This window comes from Aulonocara sp. 'chitande type north' Nkhata Bay, linkage group LG18 (genome assembly GCF_057382095.1).
Source record: "Aulonocara sp. 'chitande type north' Nkhata Bay isolate Kocher_YH1m ecotype deep benthic linkage group LG18, A_spYH_male_GT1.1, whole genome shotgun sequence".
NCBI classification, from domain to species: domain Eukaryota; kingdom Metazoa; phylum Chordata; class Actinopteri; order Cichliformes; family Cichlidae; genus Aulonocara; species Aulonocara sp. 'chitande type north' Nkhata Bay.
In genome coordinates, this window is record NC_141361.1 from 4167402 (window position 1) to 4192617 (window position 25216).

Sequence of the window (25216 nt, forward strand, 5' to 3'; positions counted from 1 at the left end):
TATATATATATATATATATATATAAATAAAAAACAGTTCTGTAACTGTAACTTTGGTCGTTGCTGTGCTTTTTTTGGAAGTCGAATTTCCCAGAGGAACCCACCCGAGGGATTAATAAAGTTCTATCTTATCTTATCTTATCTTATTATAGAGGAACCTTTTTAGGAATTGAAAGAGTCCAGGATGTTTAATATCTGCAGTCTTCCACATGTTTGTGCTTCAGTGAGTTCCACTGCCACCTATTCTCCTGTTCAACCAAAGCCTTTAAAATCAGGCCAACAAACAATAACCTGTGCAAGCTGTTTGGGTGGATTTACTCTGCACTACCCTCCTGTGCTGACAGCTTTAACAAAGACTTCCTGTGTAGCCAGTGAGCAGCAGAGGGTCACTACCAGAGGACAGCCGCTAAATGTGAGTGCTGAGGGATTTAGGGTCATGTTGAGCTGAAGTATTGTCCTGAAGATTTACTGGCAGATTAAGGCATTCTTATCTCCTGGCCTCTGCTCGTTCAGAGAGTCTGTTAGACCTGCCGTCCACTGAAGCTAATGACTCTCCTCACCACAGTAAAAAATGTCAACTAGAGGATGGAGGGGTCCGTCTCTCTTTACATCTGTCGCCTCAGGAGTCCACGTGAACTTGGCGTTCTTAAAACTTGTAATGTGTTTCCAGCAGGTCAAAGTTTTCTCTTACTGAGTGAAAAATCTCTGCTTTTCCACATCTACATGATAAATTAGCACGAAACCTTAACAAAGCTATCCGTGGATCAGACAGATCCTACAGATATAGGAGACACTTTGGTTTGTTATTTGTTTTTTGTAGTGCCACCATTCATGCTCCCCTCAGGATGAGTTGTAATGGTTTTATATCCAAGTAACTCGAAATCTTTTCTTCCCTCTTACCAGCCATTTTTCATTATTCCAAGTAATAAATTTCAGCCCGTAGCATGCTAACTGACTCGCTGCTTTGGAGCCTCACAGTTCAAACAAATTATGCTTTGTGGTGATAAAGTTGTCTTTGTTAATAAAGTTTTCCTCGTATTACTCATCTTACCTGTACCTTCACTTCCTGTACCTGTTTCTTCTCTTGTGTCTTTCTCTTATTTTTTTTTCCAATACATCCATCTCTGTTGTCCATTTAATTTTTCTTTATTTTTTAAAATTAAATTCTTTTTTAAATTGTTTTATTTTAATTCTCTAATCATTTGATAATTTAACTTGTTTGGGTTTTATTTTCTCTCATTTATTTTTGGGATTCGTTTTTTTTTTAATGTTAAATGACTCTTTAATCCTTATTTTTCCTTCGATCTCTTCATTATTCCTTGGGTTCCCACCTGTTTCTTATTTTTCTCTCTTCCATCCTTGTCTTTTTTCTGTATTTTCTTGTTATTCATCTTTTTGATTTCCTTTTATTTCTGCTTTTCATATATTACTCGTCTTATATCTCCTCTTTCTCATATAGTTTATTTTTCTCTCAGCTCCTTCAGTTGCTGTAAACAGCTGTGATAATCTTATTGAGGATTGTGTGTTGAATGGTTTCTTTTTGATAAGCTCAGAGTTAAGAACATAAAGGCACTACACTCTGCTCAAGAGCCTCAACAATACTAGTAATGGTTACTTATAATCGCTTACTGCACACCACAAACTAGTGTGACTAGCATCAGGAGTGGCCTTCTGTTCCGTCGGCTCTCCTGTAACTAAAAAAAGTGCCTTAAAACAGTATGTGACTGCAGTGTGTGCCCTTGAGCAAGACATCGTACCTCCTTTGTATCATTAAGCGAGTGCTGAAGTCGTGATACAAACAAGTGTGTTTGCATGCATGTCCATTGTCCTTTTGTGCATTTGTGTGAACTCATTCTAATTCATAGATTTAAATATGAAGGTGTGTGTTCGTGTGTGTCTGCCAGTTGTCTGTTGTGTGTAACTGGAGATGAAGGTCACCTGTTCAGCTTCAGCGCAAATGCTGCTCCTTGTGAGGAAATCCAAAGCTGACGAGTCAGAAACACGTTACTGCAACACTGTTAACATCACAGTGGCTACAGAGTGAACGCTGTGGGCTCATAAGTTACTGAAGTGCTTCACTAGTACAAGTACAACGCTGCACGCTTTCTGATGGTTTTTAAGGCTTAAAGAATAAAAGTGTGTTATTGGAGTGGAGTTGTATTTAATTATTATTATTATTTCCCAAAATTAGCCAAATATAAAATTAGCCCAACCTGTTGCTTACAGCACTGTGCACATGTGTACACGTGTCATTTATTCCTATTGCACATGGTCAAACAACAATCTTTGAATGTTTCTTTCTCCTTTTTTTGAAGTAATGCAAAGACAACATACTGCGTTTAATTTTCTGTCAGCGTTTAAGCACCCTGCTGCTAAATGTGTCCTTTTTCTGTTACTTCGGTGTCACTTACACTTAGTGACAAACAACAAACTATTGAACTAATTGGAATTAGTGTGTTCAGCCTGAGTGTAATCTAGCTGCTAAAGCCATTAAATCTGCTGAGCTCTTAATCCTGAGGATAAATTTGGTGACACCAGACTCGGGATAAAATTCAAACTTTTATTCCTTCTACCCAGAAAGAATAATGAAGCTTTGAGTGGCCTTCAGTGGTTAAAGTGCTGTTAAATGTTAGTGTGTGTGTGTGTGTGTGTGTGTGTGTGTGTGTGTGTGTGTGTGTGTGTGTGTGTGGACACCTTTCTGTCAGAGGTTGCAGAGTTCCTCTCGTCTTGCTCGGGTTTCAGTGTTTTTGACGGTGCAGACAGTCTCCTCCTCCTTCACTGACTGCAGGACAATACAGGAGGAGATGAATGGTGATTCAAAGAGCAGCTGCTGCTTTTGATGATGATGAAAGGTGGGGGAGTGAAGCTGGAGGAGAGTGGATGGTTACCTGTTCAACTCACTGACAGAGCGAGGGGCCGGAGGGCTCAGTTTTCCCTCCTAACAACACATAATGAAGAGTTTCATTTCCCCTCTCCTGACAAACTGATTACTGGCACGAAAAGTCAGAGTGATTATTAAATGTTACTGAAGTAATTAGCCGCCTGCAGCCTTTTGGTGTCTGTTAACACACAGACTCAGTCTGATGTTCAGACATTTTAGGTCCTAATGCTGTTTCATTAAGGCTTTTGTTAACCCACACCTGTTCTAATAGGTGTGGGTGCAAAAACAATATAAATACTAGCAGCATAGAACTAGCTGAACTAGCTCTGGGCTAGCTGTTATCTCGGACATTTGGCGGGCACGTCTCCACTCCCCCTGATTTAAAAATTTGTAGATTAAACATCCAAGAAGCAAAATCACCTGAGAGGATTTGTCAGACTCCCCATGGAGACTACATGCAGTAGTATCAAACAACTATAAACACCACAGTGGAAATTCCCTGTTTTATAAACTGAAGCTAAAGATAAGAAGCAGATAAAGGCTTTTAAATTGTTTTTAGTCTGGGAATTACACCTTTGACTCATATCCTTTCATCGTGGTAATTACAGCCATGTGGCTCGCCAAACTGATAGAAAAAAAGTAGGAAAATTTCACATAAGCAAAAAATAGAGAAAAAGTAAGTACTAAAGGCTATATTATAAACATATAGCCGGGATAAAATGATTCAGAAGCCCCTTGTTTTGCTTTATGAAAAGATATTGGCAATATTTCAAGTAAAAAAAGTAGCAAATTAAAAAAAAAAAAAATTATTGGGGTCATTTGAGACTTTCAGAGCGAGCTACTGGCCGATAATCTGATGAAATCTGCACTTCTCTTAGAGAACAGGCCATGGAATAAGTATCACCATGATGGGTGATGGACCAGTCGAGGGGAAAATCCTTCGCTGCTAATTTTAAGTTCCTCTCTAATTGCCTGAACGTAAAGTGAATTCACTTTCCGGATCCATCTAAGCAAAAACAACAGAGTTTATCCGGTTTGATCCAGGAATAGAGCCTGTTGATCCAGGAGTACAGCAGTGACCCCACCCCTGCATCCTCCTCGCGTGCAGTGATGCTGTGTAATGGCTTTGTTTCACTGAGATTTACTCCTGTTAGCATCTGTCACTATAGGCTTAGCGCTTGGGCCCCCGTGGCTTTGTTTTCAAGGCGTGGACCTCCACGAAGACAACTGAACCAATTAGAAATCTAATTGGGTCATTGTGGATGAACAATCTGTGCTCTCCTAGTGCTACAACCATAGAATACTGTTCATAACATAAGAGGTTGCCATTTTCCATCCAGGACTGAACCTCTAAAAGGAAAATAAGGAAAGAGATGGTATTTAGAGCCATATATATATGCTCAAGGTTTTTGGGGTGTTAAAAGGTGGATTTTTTCTAACTTCATTGTGTAACATCCTAGTTGAAATAAGTACAAAGTGAAAAGGTGAAGGTGAAGTTGTTACCTGACAGATAAAGGTGTGTAAAAAGTAAATACCTGCCCTTAAGGTTCAGGGCTCGCATGTTTGACTGCTGGCTATAAACAGTGTTTACATTGGACTAGTCTAACAAGACTGTTCACCGTACAACAGTTTGCCTCATAGGGAAAAGCAAATAGTTTGAAATGGCATTCATATACGCATCTTTCTTTCTGAGGTTTCCCAATTCCTTTACTTTGGGATAGCGATGCCTTTTATTGTACACATAAAAGTTAAAAAGCCCAAAGCCCATGCCAAACTGACGTATACAGAGTGTTGAGCTAGTTTAGTCAACATCCTTGAGCAACTCCCTCATCTGAGGCAGTCAGCATTTTAATGTGGCCGAGTAAAGAAGCTCTTGTTTTCTCAGATGTTTGCTGTCAGACAACAAAAACGAAGGGAAACAGCCACATCTCTGCACTCCTAAAATCCTGATCTTACGACTGTGATTGTGATCTGACAAACTCACCATTCACACGAGTTATGATCTCTTGGAAAGTTACAGAATGACGAGGCTCAACCTAAACCTTTCTGCCCCGGGAATGATTCTTAAAACTTGGAAATGAGTTCATATTTGTACCTTTACTGTTCTCTCATGTTGAAGTCAGTTTGAATTAGTTTTTGTTGGAGGCCTGAAATAAAGTTTGTTTAACGCAGACCTTTAGACATGAATTCTGAAGCTGCTGTTTGTCACAGAAAAACGTTTTGCTAAGAAGTGGCTAAATTAAATTACTCAGGTTTTTGGGGAAATTTAACATCATGCAAAACACACTAAGGATGCTTCATACATTTATAGCCCAACATTAGTGCTGAACTTATTATGATTAGTGTTGACATTTTGTAAAGATCATCTTGAACAAACCTGACAGACTTCAAGACGACACCAACAGATGAATAACTGAGAAACTTAAAGACAGGAGCGCTATAGCTGAGGGTTTCATATATAGTTTGAAAACAGGTGCTACAGGAATGTATGGGGGGATGTCAGAGACATGTCGAAGTTAGTAAAATAGAAGTCATGGAAACTGCAAGTGAGGTGACTACAGAAGTGTAAACCTCTTTCAGTTTAGCTTTCGTTACCAGAAGTCAAAGTATTTTGACTTATGTGGTGTTCTGACCTGGAGTAATGAACCCGTCTGAACATGCCGGCAGGTTTTGAACGGCTCTTGGACTCGATCACGTTTCATCCATCTAAAGGAAAAACACATTTGAGAGATGAACTGAATCCCCTGAAGCGTCACCGAGAGAGGAATGTGAGAAATGAAGCCTGGCAGGATGCTGAAGGGCAGTTTTGGTGTTAATGTGTGTGTGGGGGTGGGGGGTCAGATGTGATCGACTCCTCAGACAGAGACTTGTTTTCTTCTGGAAGAGTCCCTCGGCCTCAGCGGGTCACCGAATGGCTTCAGGGCCCCTCTGCTGTTTGAGTTTGTGTGTGTGGATACGCTGAGATGGCTGGTTCATAAGGGTCTCATTTTTATTCTTGGTAACAATAGTTTATGTGGACAAAAGAAAGAATTTAAAGTACACGGCATCTTTGTAACGTCTTTCTGTAATTTTCTGTTACGTTGTTTTTCAAATTTTCAAATGATGGAATATTCACTTCATTATTTATGTTTTTTCCAGCCTATTGAAACCACAAGCCAACTTTTTCCTCTTTTGGTATCCTATAAGCTACGGCTTTACCATTTCCCAGAATGACCTTTGGAGTGGTGATTGTTTTAATGTGGTGAATATGCAAACTCTAGCTCGTCTCTAAAGCCGTTTTCACATGAAGTCAGCACTCCCTGAATGTTTTTAGGATTTTTAGGCTTTGGGCTTCATGTAATTCCAAAGTGTACGGTGAAGATAAGGTCTGAAGCAGTTAAAGCACCAGCTACACCTGTAGTGTAAACAGTTTTAATGCTTGACCAACATTTTTGAGCTTGTGAAATAAAAGTTCTTCTTTGTACTGCAAGTTTTGTTGTAGCCTTAAAGTTCTTGTTGATTAACCAGCAGAACCACATGTGAGAATGGAAACATTTTTACATTAGCTGGTCTTTAATGTGCCGGCTTGTTCTTGTGTGAAATGTGTTGAAGTCCAGTATTCACTCTTTTTTTTTTTTTTTTTTAGCTCGTATATTGGTCGGTAACATCTTGAGCTTTTACTGCTAAATGTCTCATTATGTTCAGCACTTTGTTTCCAGTAGAGGCCGTTGTTGGAAGAGAGGATGATAAAATGTGCTGTAATGCTCTGTATCCCGAAGTTCTGCAATAACTGAAATGCTGCATTATTTCACCTCGTGTGTCATTGCTAAAGGTTACTGAAATATCTGGGAAATGCCCCGTTCATGTGTGTTGCTGAAAATACTTCGTGGTTTGGTTGTTTGGAGAAAAGGCTGAGACAGCAGAGGGTTTGGCTGCTCTGCATTTTCCATCCCAAAGCCAACTAGACTTAAAGTCAGATGGAGTAATACCTCACTGATGAATTTATAGCAGTTAAATAAAAGCGATTACCAACAGAGTCCAGCAGTGAGGACAGTTTTCTACTTCAGAATCTGATAGTTGTCTTCTGAAAGATGCCCAGACCTTCCTGCAGTGATGGGTCATTATTTTGAGCACATCTCCCTTGGTGATCCTGCAGGCTGCAACTCCCTGCAGAGCAGTGATAATTGGAGGTCTGCCCTAAATTAACCTCTCTGTCTCTTGCTTTTCACAACTGGACCATCGTGTGGCCTTAAACAGTTGGCACTACTGACCGACTGTAGAAAGCTGCTTAGAAGAATGGCCTCTTTGTCGAAATGCTGAAGAGATTTAAGCCTGTTGCATGGTTGAAACTCTAGATTTGTTCCTTCTGTGTTTACTTTTCTATTTGGATTTCATTTTTATTACAAATAATTCCAGAAGACTAATTGGAGGTGAAAAAAGTTAATAAATATAATATTTTAATACAGAAATGGTCAAAAATAGTATATGGTTAATAGGAGAACCTTTTAACGGATTAGTCCTACAGGCACGGACGGCTTTGGACCCAATGGCTTGGATGAAATGTCCTTTCTTTCTGATACTGCTATCAACGTTGTGACTTCTGCATGATGTTCAGACTCAAGTTTGTGGTCTGACCATGAAGGCCAAATCAATTTTTAAGGAAAGATACTTTACCAAAGAACACGGATGAGAAATTGTGGCTTTCCAACAAGCAGAAGTCATGACATCACACGTTACATGTTTCAGCGCTCAAATGTCCGCTTAGTCTTCGTCTCTCTTCGCTATAACAGACAGGTGTGTCTCCGGCTTATTTGCATGCATAAATTCACATTCTGAACAACAAATCTCCACGAGAAGCCTTTGTGGTGGTTGAGGCCTGATGTCCTTAACTACAGTGTAAACATGCATCAGATCTCAACAAACTGAATCTGTTTGGATTTTGCACAGTTAGTTCAACCTAATAATAATAATAATAATAATAATAATAATAATAATAATAATAATAATAATAATAATAATGAAATAAATGGATGGTGGGTTGATCTGTGCACCAATCCTTTAAGGATTTGATTAGCTTGAGTTCTTTAGAGTTAAATGTAGTGTTTGATCAGGCTTTTAAGGCTGTCTGATGATGGAAACCAACAATTTATACATTTATGCAAAGAGTGAACTTAATTTGCCCTCCAAACTGAATCACAAGCAAGATAGAAAGTTGGCTTTTATCTCAGTAATAGTTTTATGAAACACACAGAAGACTGAACATAAGGTGGAAGTAATACAAGTTTAGAAAACTTTGGTAATTAAATGACAGACTGAGTTTCATAATGGTTTGAAAATGCAGTGGGGTATTTAACAGCTATCACTAGTTTTGACGAGACGTTGCAGGACGAGAGTTTAGTCTCGAGAAGCTGTTCGGCCTTGTCCTCAGACACATGATAAGAAGACATCTACTGATGGCTGCCCTTGTCCAGCTCCAGATTTCATGTAGTCTACAGGCTCAGGGTCAGGTTTATCACAACAAGCCTTGAATTATAAGCTGTGAGGAATTACAATACTTTTACATGAAACCTTCCAGTTAAATGCTGCCACCTGCAAAATAATAGCAGCTTAATGGAGGTGTATTTTCAGCTGGAGGTCTAAAACAAATCTAAGGTTTTCATTTGTTTCTTTGTAGTTTTTCTTTTGATTCACAAAAAAACTAAAGATCCATCTTGTTCAGTATTCTTGTGCACTTTCTCTTTATGCAAAATAAAAGCACCTGTTTTCAAAAGAAGCAGGGATATCTGACCACTGTGACATTTCTTAAACCCTTCAAGAGATTCTCGCCTTGACAGCCATCTTAAAATGTCTCAAGGCATTTAAAAAAACATTTTTAAAGGAGGTATTTTGAAACATTATCTATATTGACCTTTCAATGGAGCATAGAGACTGCATGCACTGAATCAGCAGTCAGTTCTGATAAATGGCTTGCAGCTTTGTCCCTAAATAAAATGTAAACTGCTTTTTCCCCTGGGAGGTAGATTTCTACCATCATCTTAGCTCTTGTGTAATTCACTCATAGATTTTCAGTGTGCTGTGTCTCTCTCATAGTCTGTGCCTCTGGTATTCCTACTTCTCTACCGTTTTCTGAAGTTGTATCTTGCATGCATTGTGTCCTGTCTTCACTAGAATTCATAATCAGTGGGTTTTTGACACCTTTAACCTTTAACATGTGGAAATTCTACATCAAATATATTGTGTTTGCCTGTAACCACCAAACTTTGCATCTCATCCTTTGAGTAACATAAGATCAAAGTTGTCAGACAGAATACTATTCATTGTAAAAGCATACAGTTATTATGGTTTACTTTTGACATCCATAATATCTGCAATTTGTAGAAAAAGAAGTTGTGTTAAGCTGGACACATCGATATTTCCTGTCATGGTTCAGTCATTTTTCTCAGCTGTTTTCTGTTACGCTTCATCATGACTGAGACATGAAACTATGCACCACAACAATGTTTGCTATGTGTTCTTGGAATTTCATGTTTTTTCTCATTCTAGTTTATCCCTGATAAACGCACGTGAATGCAATTTAATTCTAGAACTTTAATTATGTTGAGTTTCAAAGTAAAAGGGGGAAATGCCGTCGGCTTTGTTCGATACATCTGGGTTTTCAGAAGTCTGAGCTTTTTAACATTTCTCAGAAACTGCTGTGGTCTGGTGCTCTTGCCTTTATCTGTTCTTGTCTGGCTCATTCTCTCACAAAAGAGCCAAACCGAATGAAATTCAAATCTAAAAATGCACTTGTAAAACTTGTGGTAGAAAACTGGCAGCCTGATGTCCACATCTGGCCTTAAACCAGAAACTAAATGACCTGTGACCAGATCAGACTTTAAGAGGAAGTTGACATGGACCAATTCTGCTATAAAACAGCATCTCAGGAAACTGCTCTGCTGTAGGAATAAATGATTTCCTGTGATTTTTAACATGATTGCCTCTTAGGGGATATATCGCCCCTAAAGTTGGGGAAATAAAGTCTGAGTAAGATGAGGGTTGATTTTATTAATTCTACTTCAAAGATTTCCTGCAGTAGTTCTTTGATCCTCTGCTTTTAGAATGTCAATGTGGATTCATGTGATTATCATTTACGTAGTTTACATATGGACTTTTTCCATTTTCTGACCCAGGTGTACACCTACAAGCAGAATACGCTCACCAGGCAGAAAGTGCAACCCATGCACCGTAGCAGCATCAGAGGGGTGGAGGACATGGCGAGCCTTGAGGACCTTCACGAGGGCGCCATCATGCACAACCTGTACCTGCGCTATAAACAGAAGTACATCTATGTAAGTTTCCTCCAAGCAATACTTGATGAGAACAACACAGTGATTGATTTTTTTTTTTTTGTCCCTGGTGAAAATCCTACATATTAATATGAAGACTGACCATGAATTGAAGCTCAGCTGATCTGCACAACAGCTGACGGTTCCACTAATGCCCTTCAATGCAAGTCTTATTAGTCTCACCTAGCATAATCTGTGCAGGGGGTCTGGCTGCTTCTGGGATTCCAAGAGTGCGAAGGAGTTCTCTCCACATCCACATCAGCATGCTAAAGGGCAGGGAGGTTTTAAGCACACAGCTATTCCATCAAATAAAAATTACCACAGATGGAAATAATAATCTTCTTTTGAGTATGGTGGTCCTGACTGAGCTTCAACAGTTCATCAACATGTGGTTTACTTGCTAAATATTGCTAAATTTGCAGTTTCAGTCCCTGGGATAACTCGGCAGAAGTAATATGAGGCAGGTTACAAAAAACAAAATCTGAACCACTAGCATCAAAAACCAGAACCAATCTGAAGTCCATCAGCGCTATCAGTGCTTGCGTTGACAGCTTGGTTTGTCAAGGTACATTACCTTCATCCATCAGCTCTGCAGCATTCTCCCATGAATATCTTGAGTTGCTCAAACATTGCACAACAGCAGGGATAACCATCTAGAAACGAGCAGGTGAAAGAGATGGTTGGGTCAGAGAGCTTTCCTCTGCTTTAAATCAGTGCCAGGAAATGGGGACGTGAGAGAGCTATTGTATCTTTCTGGAGCTTCTTACTGGTCTGTACATGACTGTAGGATTAATTGACAGTGCAATCAAAGCATATCCCTACATGGATCTTTGGCTCCTCTGGGATATCCTGTCAGAAAAAGTTTGGCTTTCCGGCTCAGATTTATTACAAACGGGACTCAGTTTTCAGGTTTACACAGTGTGAAGCTGATTCAAAGGTTTGGTTATTTAACTTCCAAGAAACACATGTAGAGACCTAGCAGGGTATCGATGAGGGGTTTCCCAAAACACAAACCTGCAGGACAGCTTCTTGATTTAGTTCCTAATGTTCACTGTAAATACAACATAGATTAAACTGATATTTTTGGTGGATTATACATAGACTTTTTGCAAACACTTTTATGGCTTAAAAACCTAATATAGTATAGTATAAATAGAATTTTGGGGTTGATTCTGATTTTCTTCTTTCTATGTCAGCTGTAGGTGGATTTGCTCAAATTCACTAAAGTCAGCTTCTGGTTTTAGTCACTTCCTTAAAACATATATATGAAAAAGCATTTCAAGAATAATAAATCATAGTAGTGGCAGTGCTCATTATTTTAACCCTTTCACACATAGTGGCCACTGCAGTGGGCAGCTAGTCAAAGGCTGTTTTCTTGTATTTGTGTCAGTGTTGATGGCACACTTGCACATAAACCACTACATTGGACACCAATGTGTCCCTCCATACCCTGCCACCCACTGGCTGTTTCATGTTACTATAGATGTATGATGTGTGTCATTGTAATTATTGTTATTTAACCCGTTCATTAAGTATTTTTATTCGTCTCTAGGCATGAAAAGATGAATAAAAATACTTAAGCCAAAAATCCTGATTGAGGTTGTCATAATTCATGCATGACAGTGTTAAAGAATGGCCTAATTATAAAATGTTAAAAGAATGTAAAATAGCTGCATAAATGTAACCATAAACAAATTGCTGTTTCCTACTTAAAAGGGTCTGTTTTTACTTTTTAAAATGCTTTGTAAAACCACATGAACACCTGCCATTGTTCTCTGTGTAAGAGCACACATGTCCCATTTCCCAGCACAGACACACACCAGTGCCCTTAAAAAAGCTGTCTCACATTCCCTCAGACATTGGCTCATCCGTGCTGGCACCTAAGCCGCACCCTAACCGCTGCCCAAATGCAGTGCAAGCTTAAAGATTTACACTGTGAGTTACTATCTTGTTAGAAGAGAAGTCTTCAGACCTGGCTAAGGTCTTTGGCACTTCGAAATGGTTTTTCACAGCTTCAAGTTGTATTTTTCCCCTTTTTCTTAGGAAAGGATTTGTGTCTCTGTCTATATAACATAGTGCATCACATCAGCCTTAACATTCTTAATCTGAACCCTTACCTCAAAAGTTGCTGCCTGCTGTTTTTTTTTTTTTTTTTGCATTCAATTTAAGGGAGTTAATTTTAAAATGCAGGGCTGGGGTTACACAGTTGGACAGTTTTAACCCTGTTAAACAGTCCAAACACTAAGTTAACTATTTTGCTTGGATCGTTTTATTCTCCCAGAAATGGCGGCCTTGTGACGCCTTTGCAGAGTATTTATGCAGGTGGTTGAATTCTTAAACATTACTGCACTGTGACCAAAGAGCTTCAGATGAATTTAGCCTTGTTATTTGTCCTGTGGTTAGTGTGGTTATTTGCATAAACTTTTACTGTTCCACTCTGTTTTTGAGAGGTTTAAAGTATTGTTGTGCTTGTTTCTGGTGTTTCCATGTTTGCGCTATTGACCAGGCGATGAAAAGCACCAAACCAAATAAGGCGAAGGATTTTGAGTCCCTTTCAATCAGACGTTTGTTAGAAACTGGACGCCACGTAATGGTGGTCCTTGTTTGGCAGCCAAAAACAGAAAAGTGCCAAGTGAGAGGGAACACAATTAGAGTTGGCTGGCTTAATCTCCTGAGTTGTGAGAAAGAACAGTTGAGATGCTAAAGGGACCAAAAGAAGGTGATTTTCTTGGTTAATCCAAGTTAATAAGTCTCATCGTGCTAGTTAGTGCTGGTGTGAACAGTAGTAGCTGTAACCAGGAGTGTTGATGACAGGATGTTACCATAATGTTGATTACTCCTCCTTGAACACATGATATCTGCATTGTGTTATTGTCCTTACAACGTTTTAGGTGTATGCATTGTCCTGCATCGCACAGTGAGCTAGCAAACAAGCAGCTCTGTTGCTGCCCATCCTAGTTAAAGTAAAGAAACCTTTCAAACCCTCCTGCTCCGGTGAAACGCAAAGGAATATGTGGAGCAAATGGCTCTCAACCATTTTGTGCTTATGGTTTAAAGAACAAACCTGAGCCAGCACTTTCTCCAGCGAAACAAGCTGTCAACAAAGGCGGCATTGTGCTCGCTGTACGCAACAGTCATGCTAACCTTTGACAAATGCCATCTTGTTACTTTAATCACATCTGAATGCTCCCGTATGGTCGAAATGATCCAATCAATTCATCACAGCCACCCAATCTCTGGCCTGACATTTTTTTTCTTTGGGCCAGAAGCTGGAAAGAGGGGAAAATTAGAGGGAATGTTTTAATGGAGAGGGTCATGGTTAACCAAAGGGAAGAGCTATAAACACAATACTGAAGTCAGAGTAGCCAACAACAGTTTCTGCTGCATCAAGGATCAAATATGAAACTGGTCAAACCCCAGTTTAAAGGGTTCAGAGTGATTTAGAGGGGTCTGTTACTACCACCACTACTCATCCTCGTCTCCTTTGTTTTCCTCGGGCTTCTTCTTCTCTTTCTTTTTTTCTTCTTCAGTTCTTATAATAAAATTTATTTATTGCAAAGGAGCCATATGTAGAGTTTAGATTCCAGGAAAAGTACATGCAGTGAAAAACACAAGCAGAACAAGGTGATGCATAAATTCAGCATATGAATAAAGAGCCTTGGTGGATTTTCTCAGCGGCCCTGTAGCCAAAATATCTTTTTAAGCTCCATATTTTGAATTACATTTACAGGATAATGAAGCAGATTTCAAGGCTTGTTCTACTCGCTGTAAAGGGTTTTGGATAAAACTTAAACTTTGGTGGTGAAGCTTGAAGAACATTACAAAACTCTGTTTTGTTGTTAATCCAAACAGCACAATAAATCTGAAAGCATTCCAGCTGGACAAATCACACAAGTCCTTGTCAAACATCCATTAAAAAGCCAAGCTTGGATGTGGACACGGAGAACATGGAAAGAACACAATACAGTGGGGGAATTTGTGGTTTTGATAGATTTTTCACGAGTACAAACCTGCTGCAATCACATAATTAAATGGCCACAATGAATAAATCTCTGGCCTCAAAGAAAGTTGTATGGTGATGACGATGATGGGGTAGAGGTAGATTTTTCTATCTATCAATATGTGCACACTCAGAACAAAGCAAGCAAAATCTCAATTATAGTTTATACTTTTTGGGGGCACATGTTGATTTTTGATGGTGTAAAAATACAGAAGTGATTATTTTGAGCTTTTTCTGGTTGGTTTGACAAAAAAATATTTTCGTTTCAGCTAAACTGCATCAGAGCTGCTAGCAGCACCATTACATAGACAGGGGATTCGTCTGTAGGCTACCAGACCTCTGTGTGTGTTTAGTTGCTGTGATTGTAACCAGCTGTGCTGTCGACTGGTGGCCTCACTCGTCTCCTCTGCAGATTCCACTGCAAGCGCGTGCAGAAACACACACACACACACACACCACCAGAGCTACTACCCGATTTCTAAACAAGGGATCTGGGCCAAAAGACTCCGCTTCACACACACATGCACACATACATTCTTTAACTCAGAAATCTCTGACTCGTCTGTACCCCACGGTCCTTCTTTCAAACACACTGACATTCAGTTTTCTATCACATGCTGTTCTTTTTTTCTCTGTCCCCCATCCCATCAACAATTTTCTGTGACCTCCCGCTCATTTCTCTCTACACACACACACACACACACACACACACACACACACACACACACACACACACACACACACACACACACACACACAATCTGCAGGGGAGTTCATCCAATCAGGAACTCTTTATTCCAACCAGGAATGTTTTCGTGTCCCATGTGCTATAAACATAAATAGGACGATGTCATGTGATGGCAGCAGATCCCCATACAGTTTATTTTTCTGTTTACACACAGAAAACTCTGATTGTTGATTGGTTGGAATGAGAAGTTTGACCGAAAATAACAGATCAGGTCCTGAAAGCATTTGAACAATTGCTGGTATATGTGCTCTTTGTGCCTGATCACATGGTCATGGGAACATGGATATAAAGATGAAAGTTTGGACCTTCTTACATGAAAGCTTACATAATACTTTCATACACAACTCTTCATCTTCTGGCCACAGGCTCCAAGGCTCGTTGGATCTGCAGCTACTTTTTAAACTATACAACAAAAGTTTTTTTTTTTTTAAAAAACAAAAATAGAAATGGGTATAAGGAGATGAGACTATCCTCCCCCAGAAATCTTCTTTTATAAGAATCAGAGCACTTTAACCTAAGTGGCTGTAGTTTGCTTTTCTTCATTTTCTATCTTAAAGACACTATGATGTTATGGTGCTCATCCTCAACAGGGCCACAAGTTTGGTTTAGTGTATGTACAAAAATTCAGACTTCAGACTGCTCTAAAATCCTGGTTTCCCAAAGTTGGGCTATATCATCTCAAACCAACCCACTTGGTGTTTAAAATCCTAAGTTTGTGAGGGGCAACCAATCAGACGAGAGGGAGACTTTAAAGGGAGAAGAGCTAAAAGGGTTCATTTCAGTCTGTGGATGAACTGTGGGTCTGCACTGATGCTCAATGTAAGATGCACACATTAGCAAAATTGGTTAGAGGTTTGGAGACGCTGTCTGTTCTGGAGGGGACGATCTGCAGAAAGGGCATTGAAGAACGTTCCTGCAGACCCGAGGAATCCTTGATCATATGAGAATCTGAGAAATCTAAAATATGTTTGTCTGTTAGACTCCCTTCTTTTGGTTTTGAAAAACAGTTTATTTTGACATGCAGACAAAAACAGTCCTTGCAGTGCATGTGAAGAGTTAAGAGAACTAAATATAATGGATCTAATAAAAGAGGCAACTGAGTTTCAAGCAACATTCAGCTCAGATGTCTTAGTGGTGACACTGAGGCTAAGCTACAGCATGTTTGTTCTTTAACATTTTGGGTTATAATAGAAGCAGTGTTTTCTGCCCTAACCGTAACCCCAACCCCGCCTACAGAACTATTAACTGTAACCACAGGGGTGGGAGCAAATGGCCTTTGTAATCAATCAGAATCGAGATGACAGCAGATGGATCATCAGGTAGAGCGGCACAAAAATGCTTCTTCATAGTTCAGAGAGGATACCTGAGAAACAGCTACTAAATCACTCTTCTTCCTCGTAATAGGTTTGATCATAGGCTCTGCCGGCTCAGGCAGATTCAGCACAGAGCAAAATCCGTCTCATCGCTCGCTTCGGTTATTTTGACAAGTCTGCATGTCTGCTGCCGGCCCGCTGACAGACTGCAACAGGCAGCTGCTGCTCCGCTTTCACAAGCTCTTGACTCATAGCTGTGAGGATAAACGGGGGAGGAAGAAGTCCAGAATGTGTAGAAAGTCTGTACTGACAATGAGATCGACTGCTCAAAACCAGATTACAGATGGACCAACTTCTAATGGTCTCATTTGATTATCTGAAGTACTTGCAAACAAAGAAGCTATGGGTGGAATGTGGCTTTATAGCAGTAGAAAGGCTGGTTTGGTGTTTTGAAATCCCGCTTTGGGGTCATGTCTTAATATCTGAAAAAATCTGGATGATGCAAGCTCAGAGAAGGGAGGAATCGAAAATGACTGTTTATGTGGAATTTTCCTTTCAGATCAATAGTTTAGCTGGGTTGGATTATGTTTCACTCGTTTTCCCTCTGTACATATCTGCTGGGTTTGGGATTAAGCCACACACACAAATTCCTTCGGAGACTCTGAAATACAAACCCAGTTTAGTCCTTTTTACATTTTTAGAGATTTCAGCCAAAGCTGAAGAGTTGTGATTACTGTCAGATGTGAGGAAACGTCCAGCGTTATACATGCATACATGTCTATGAATAACATGTGCTGATCTCACTTCCTTTAAATCCTGATTTTGGTTTATTTATTTATTTTTTTTAAATGTTAGCAAAGACAACAACATTAGTGAACGTGGTTTTTTGCTCCATTTTTGTCTTTTTTTTTTTTGGTTTGCTAGTTACTTTGTGGCTGAAGTTCGTCCACCCATCTGTTATTTGTTGAGTTATCTTGAAGAGCGAGAAACAGATTTGTCTGGAATCTGGTGTACAGATTACTCCTGGCTTGGTTGATTAGATCTTTCTTTCAGGCTCATATCTCTGACTTATCGTTTTAGCTTCATTAAGATGTGGTTTTGGGCAAACAATCTCGAGTCTAACCACTACTCCTGCGGTGTGGTTTAAACTTACATAGCCCATTTATGCAAAATTAGGTAAAGTGTTTAATTTCTAGTTAGAAAGTTTAATGAGCAGTGCACTGACACGATTGATTCATGAACATTAATGAGACTGATGAACACTTATATGTCGAGTTAGAACTCGGTGGTGTGACTTTGTGTCTTTGAGCAATCACAGGACCTCCGTACAGAAACAACCAGGCCACAAGCTGGACTACATAGCACCTTGCAGCTGTGCAGCAAACTAAAGCATCTTAAGGAGTCAACTTTTTTTTTATCATATTTGCTAATTGAATGTGAAGAATCTGCTGAATCGGCAGATGTCAGTTAATGTGGGCTGGATTTAGCTTAGCTTATCTGAAACTCATTTGAAACTTGTTATTAGTAACAATAAATCTTTTATAATTCATACAGCTACAAAGATGATGCTAAATGGGGACTGTACACCAAAAACACACAGTTTCAGAAGCAAACCAATAAGGTAACTTTCACTGGTTAAAGTTAAGGTTTCTGGCGCCGGTTAAGCTCACTGCACCCTTTCAAATAAAGCCGTAAAAAGGCAAAAAAAAGGAAAGTTGAGGTGTCTTATTTTTTCAACTAGAAAATTAAAACAACTGTTGTTCTCAATGCATCTAATGGCGTTTGTGCTTTAGAGATATGCAGAAGTTGTTCTTTGTCATTATACACATGTTCAGTTTCATTAGCGACAACCCCAACCACAAATGAAGAAAAAATGCATGCTTGACAATTCAAACTGTTTTCCTTCCAAAAATGTCACACAGGCCACATAAAAGTTGACTAACATGAAGGAGGGAATGTGAAGAGGCAATAACTCTGCAACTGAAATTTAGGATAAGCGTCTCACAGTGCGACTTGCTATTCAAATAGGAATGCAGCATGAAATGATGTGCTGGTTAACATGAAGACAAAACAGACTCAGAGCTTATAGATGGAAGTAAAATGCTTGGGATTCCAAAATCCAGTTGAGTTGTGGTAGCAGAAGCTTTTTGTGTATGATGTATCCTCCAGCTGTTACCATGACCGTGCCAAAGAGGACGTAGCGTGGAGACAAATAACGGAGCAATGACAGCCGTGTTGGCTCTGATTATCATTATACAGCAGACATGCATCCAACTTCCTGCCCAGGTTTATTAGATCCATGTCAGCACAGCAATGAACTTGCAAGCTCCTTAAAGTGAGGTTAAGGTTATGGCTCTACTATCACGTTTCTACAGTGATATTTTTTTTCATTTGTAAGAAAACTTTTTATTCAGCATTATAGCTGAAGCAAAAGCTGCACGTTTCACAAGGTGTTGACAGTTTTGGAAAAACCGCATCATTTCAAAAATAAATGGGCATCTCCTTTCTTTCACGCATGTGCATCAGCAGCAACATTAAACCTAAACAGTGGATCAAGATGCCTTTAAATGCCAAGTATAACAAATGCAAAGGTATGTGTGTCTTGTGACACAGTAATTCTGCAGAATATTCCCTCCTCGCTCCCCTCGCTCGTACATTTCCTGCCGTCAGTAAGGCAGGTTTGCTGATGCTTTTTCTTCTGATCCTGCAGGGTTTTTTCCCCATCTGGACTTCATTTCCTTCTCTGTGAATTTATCTGGCTCTGTCTCAGAGCCATCTTTTTTTTTTTTTTTTTTTTTTTTTTGGAAGGTTCTGACGCCCTGCATGCCTTTCTCTGCTCTACAGTTACACCATCATCAGCCACTGACGCCTTTCTATAAACATAAAGGCGCTCCAGCGTCTGTTACTGCTATCTGTCAGGGGGGAAAAGATTAAGCGGAGGTCAGTTTGAGAAGATATCTGCATTTGTCAGCTGTTTTTAGTTCTTGAATAGAAGGAACACAATGTCAAAATGTAACGTGATACTTTTATCCGTAATCCTATTTTGATTATCGGGGACTCTGCACAGATTTGTTGGTTGTAGAACGTTTATAGTTTTTTAGAATTGTTCAAAATACGAATGGGATAATGCACGAAGATTCGTGGTAAAAAATCAACCAACATTGCGATCAATACGCAAAATGTTTATGTAAAAGTCATCCGAACATTATCTGTGTAATGCTTTTTTAAAATCAGCATTTTGGATTTTTGGTGAAAAAATAGGGGCAGTGCTGCCGAGCTATGCAGCTGTAGGTGTGAACTGTCTGCTAGTCACAGAACTGGGCGTCTCCAACATGTCTGTGCCTTTTGTAGCCTTTTTAATTACATTATCTTACAAATGAATGTCACCTGCTTTGAGGTAAAACCCATCCACGCAGTCTATGTTCTAGTTTTAATGAGTGGTTCGTTAATCCATTAATTAGCACTGATTAGCAGGTATGTGATCTGTGCAGAGACCCATACAGCTAATGTAGCTTGCTAGTGTTAGCCTATCATCTCTACACTGAGTCTGCAAAAAGAGCAGAGAAAAGAAAATGTTAATCTTATAAACTTTTATACTGGGGCTGCTGCTGCTTTCTTTGGGATTTGGGGAAAGCAGTGTTTCAGAACAGAAGCAGCTGATTTAATCATATTTTTTAAAGAAGCCATTATTTCTCTGGAACACGCTGAATAAAGAGCAGATTAAGATGTACTATTGTTTGTGTAACTGAAAAATGTTTCATTGGAATCCACTGTAATGCAATACATTTGAGAGAAGTCAGTTTTATTTATATAGGCCAATATTCCAAACAGCTGATTTTCCCCTGGGTTTCTCTTGGCGCGCGCACACACACACACACACACACACACACACACACACACACACACACACACACACACACACACACACACACACACACACACACACACACACACACACACACAGTACAAGAAAGGGAAGAAACCTCCAGAGGAGCAACAGAAGAGGAATTCCTGGACAGAGCATGGATCTCGTTTCTTTACACACCTGTGGAGCTTTCATCTTATTTTTCTTGGGTGTCACTTTAAAGCTTATTCCTGCTGCCATGTGTGGGCAGTGGAATAAGCTGACGCAGATGACATTTATCTTGTTTCAATATTCACTGTGCTCTTAGCTTTTATTGGGTCTCTGCCAACTCATTAAAACGTTTGGCTTTCTTTATTGAAAATGTTTCACTTTGACTGCATCTTGTCGAGTGCAGAGCAGTTTTTGAACTTTAGGCTTAACTGGAAACTTTTTCCTGCTGCCCCAATGAGGCTGATGACAGAAATGAAAATGAACCTGACCAGAGAAAGAGCCAGAACATGCTTAAATACTACATTATACTTTTCTTTTTACCCAGTATTAGTATAAAACATAGATTGTTGGAGATTTAATAATGAGTGCTGCCCAAATACAAATGTTTCATTTACAAATGATGCATGCTCGACCATCCAGGTAAGGAAATCCCAAAAAGTTGATTGTGTTCATCTGGGCGTCGCGTTTTCAGTCGGAGAAATGTTTCGTCACTCATCCAGGTGACTTCTTCAGACTGAACAGACTCAACTTTTTGAGCCATCACGGTGTTAAAAAACTTTGCTTTCACTGCTATGAGTCCCACAGGTTAAGCACTTCAAACAAACACTGTAAAAAGTGGCTATCGCATTACTTGGGTCACCTCAGTGGGATGACTGCAAGTATTCGACACCACACATGCAGGATGAGGGGCCGCAGTTAATCACATCAGCCAGCAGGGCGGGCTTCTGATGAGAGTCACAGCTGGGGTGCTGCCAGGGAGACTGTTACCACGACGGACCAACAGGGGGATGTAATTAGGTCCAAATGTTTGTAATTCATCGAGTTAAGGGCAGGCACAAATTTTCCCTAAGGCTGTTTTATTATTTATTTTTTCTCTAACTTGAAGCAGCGCTAACTGTTTTATGTGAACTTTGCCCTTTAGACTCGTGCTTAAATATTACTTTCCTTGTCATGTTTTTTTTTTTTTTTTTTTTTTTTGTTTTTAAGAAAGGGTTTGAAGGTTTTTTGTGGGGGTTTTTGTCCACTGGTCGGTTTTACAGACTATCAGATGTCATTTTACTCGACAGATTAAGGTTTCTGAACCAAATAGAAACGCAAAAAAGACCATTATAAAGTTTTAGTTTGAAAAGTCATGTTTTTAAAGCCTGGGGTTTTATTATCATGGCTTTTAGAAACTAGACACTACAAGTGAGGGACAGATCTTACTGAGAAGGTACAGGCAGGATGACCTGTAGCCATATATGCTAAAGGTCACACCATGTGAATCACAAGACAGCACTACCCTGAGGTATACGGAGCTCTATTGCCATAGATGGTGACCATAATTTGGAAAAAAAATCAGGCTGTGCTTAATAAGACTTGAAACAAGAGATTGAGACGTGAAAATATTCAGGCGAATGTCTACTGGACTGTTACAGCATCTGTGCTTCCTGCTTCCTGCTGCTTTTTGCACTTATAAGAATCACTCCTCATGACTCCTGTAAGTTGCGAGGAGCTTAGAAAGGATGCAAGTTTAAGGCACGTCCTTGAGTTTTTTCTTAAGTTTGGCAATTTTTACTTGCATCTATAGCTACAAATGATATTCTGTGTAACATGGTATTTGACTTGAAGGTGACTGGATGTCTTTCTTAGGATCAAAAGATCTTAATAAATTCTCTAAAACATGACAATTTCCTATGGAGGTGTGTAAATACTGATATTATGGACAAAGGTTATGGGACAGATAAGAGGATTATTTATTTTCCTTTCTGGGGCAAATAAGATCATCATAAAAACTGCTGACAAATATAAAAAATATTTTCCCCGTGCACCTTTAAACTGTGTCAGAGTGGACAGCAGGGAAAAACTGACAAAAGATACATGGAAATATTGAGCTCATTGTAGCTGGTGCCGTGTTCACCTTACTGTATAGCGTATTGTATACAAGTAAGACTTACGATGTGTTGGACTGTTCCAGCTGTCAGAAGGTGCAAAAGTCCGAATCACAGTGTTTCTCCATCTACTTTCTCCACATACTGTGAATATAAAAATCCCAAACAATACATGACACTACATAAGCATCTGTAAAGAGGTTTACAGGATGGTCTGATCGATGCATGTGAGCCTCAGAGCCAGAGATTAGATTAGCTGTAAACTGTTTACACTGCAGGCGGAAGAAGGACTTCTCTGCTTTTATGTGTAGAAACTGATTCCTTCACCTGAGCAGAGCGCTGCCACATTGTAATAACACTCAGACCTTTATGATCCACTCTATATTATTATGACATACCATCCCTGTACTGTGCTGATTTGCACAGGCAGGATAGCCCAGACCCGGCATTTGTCATGTAAATGTCATCTCAACGTTCATTCAAATGTTTTTGCATCCGGGCCAAATGTAGGTCAGTGAGTCAGTAGGATCTTTGAATAGAAAGATTAATAGGAGGAGCTTAATGAGCAGTGCAGGTGATAAAGATGTTTGTATAGGAAGAGGAGGAGTACAGTGAGTGTGGACTCCTAGCAGACCTCTTCATCACCTTGTTCTTCTGTTATCTTGTCCAGTTATTGTGAAGCAGTGTTTAAGAACATCTCGCCTCTGTTGTTTGGGTTATATCTTATGTCTAGCCAGGAAGGAGTGATAGGTCCAAAAGTATAAAAAGATTGGTTTATGGTTTTGATAGTTTGAAAGGTCTTTTTTAGTTCAAGGTTATTCATGTAGCATCAAATCACAACAAAAGTTCTTTTAAGATAATATGTACTGTAAGGAAAAAAGCCCGATAGTGTTTGAAAGAGACCCCCAACAAACAGATGATTGCTTAGGCAACAGCAGGAAGGAAAAACTCCCTTTTAACAGGAAGGAACTTGGCAGAATCATATTTGTACTTTTTTCCACATGGTCAGCTTAATTTTTTTTTCTTTTTGTTGCCTGTCCCATTTGGCTCTTTTGCCATCAGAGTTATTGTCTAAAGGCAAAGAAAGATGCCCACGGATTTACTTTACCAAATGGACCATCCCAGCCTTGCCGTAATGGTCTATTTGATTCACCTTTTATTGTTTATTTTATTTCATTTTCACTTGCTAAATATGGGACAGATTTGACTGGGGAAAAGAAAGGGGAGAAAGAAAGAGGGAAAGAAAAACAGCGGGGAAGAGGAACGGTGATAAAGGGCAAAAAACAAAAACCAATAAAATAAGCAGACAAAAAATACATCTATCAATCACCTGGATCAGCTTAATTTCTTGCTGTAAATCGACAAGCCCGTTGCCTTTGCTTGTGTTGCATGGGTGTAATCAGACATTACAGGGGCTTTGTAGAATTAGAGATCAAATGGTCTTTCTCACATACACGTCAGTCTGGCAATGTCTAGAACAGTTCAGTGTTGCAATGTATGTGTGAGCTTCAGGGAGTGTTAGGTATTCATTTCAGTTGACGTGTTTTTTCAAGCAGTACTATGGACAATCAGAATTTTAACAGATTTTTTTTTTTAACTATTGGTACATGGTCGTCTAACCTGGTGCCAGAAGACACTCCCACAGGTTTAACTCTTCTCTCAGATCTGTTGGGAGTGGTGATCCCATTCAAATGAATGAAAAAGCCAAAGAGTTTCACAGACTCCTGAAGTCTGTATGATCGTAACCTAATGCCACTGTATCTACAGCACTGCTCCTACAACCATCAGCTCACTTCCTGTGGTGCAAGCATGTTAGCTGATGCTTTTTAAAACATTTAATGACTGAACTACATCTTTTAGCTCTAACCAACGGTTTGGTGTTTTCTCGTATTTGTTATCAACTGTTGTTTGAGGTTGGTCATGACTTGGTCTTTGGAAAATTAAAAAACTGGAAGAGAGAAGCTGTTTTCTTCATTCCTGAGAAACCCTCTGTAAATATTTCCTTTCAGCTTGGATGCTCAGAGTCTTTAGTGTCCGACAGCAACAGACTGCTCATCAGAAACTGCATTTCCAGTGTGATGTTATTGTTGGTATTCTTTCCACGCTCTATACATCGGTATGCCTATTAACCTAATTATGGCTATTATGGTTGTAATTTGAGTTCCACTCCACTTCTGAGCTCTGCGCACGGTTTCACCTCAGGCTGGTTATAAACACACGTTTTTTTTCTGTTTGTCCAGAGCCAATAGTGTTTTGAGGCTTTTTTTCCCCTGATCGACCCCTTTATTGAGGAAAAAGGGCTTTCTGTTTGTAATATGTATGTGCTTCTATGTCCTCTTGGTGCTCTTCTCTAATCTGATAAAAAGTTTGACTAACTGTATTAAAGGAAATAAAAAAAATACAGCAAGAAAACAGGCTTTAATAAATCAAGATGAAGGAACAGAGCAAATGTCAGACTGGTATGAAGACCGTGACTGACAGAAAACCGACGGTCCTGTTTGTTTTCACATGCTGTTGTCTGTCAGTGGGAACCAGGCGAGATTAGCAGGATAGAAGACAGTCGAGCCGTGTAACTGCAGAGGACGTAGATGCTCTGTGGATCGAAATGTCCCACTCTCTTTCTCCTAAATGCAATTCTTTTCCTCCTCCAGGCAACAGACTCTCAGAAGCTAATGTGTGTGTTATGGGAACACTGTGCACTGCTGTAATGAGATTTTCACTTTACATCCAAGTTGCGCCGGCAGAAATGTTGTCGTTAATTTTGATAGTGTGATCAAAAATGTTATCTTTGTCCGTGTTTGCAGAGATTAGAGGGAAAAGTGTGAGGTTTATTATTACTGTACCTTTTAAGTAGAAAATGAGTGGGGATTTCCCCTGTGAAACCTGCCACAAAGAAATATGAGCAGCGAGGGAGCTGCTAACTACTGCTGCTTTCACCTCACTGCAGATTGTCTGTGTGGCTCTTTTCTCGGCAAAAGTGGTTGTTGAGTCGCAGCAGGTAATTTACCTGCAACTCTTGTGCCTG

General features: G+C 39.6%; 1 protein-coding gene across 1 annotated transcript in view; it reads left to right on the forward strand.

The window, feature by feature from the left end:
• myo10 (myosin X) overlaps nt 1–25216 on the forward strand; it is a 128014-nt gene that overhangs the window by 44050 nt on the left and 58748 nt on the right. The window contains exon 3 of the mRNA XM_086270578.1: nt 10029–10187. Coding sequence (XP_086126704.1) covers nt 10029–10187 — 159 coding nt within the window. The remainder of the gene's footprint in view (nt 1–10028; nt 10188–25216) is intronic.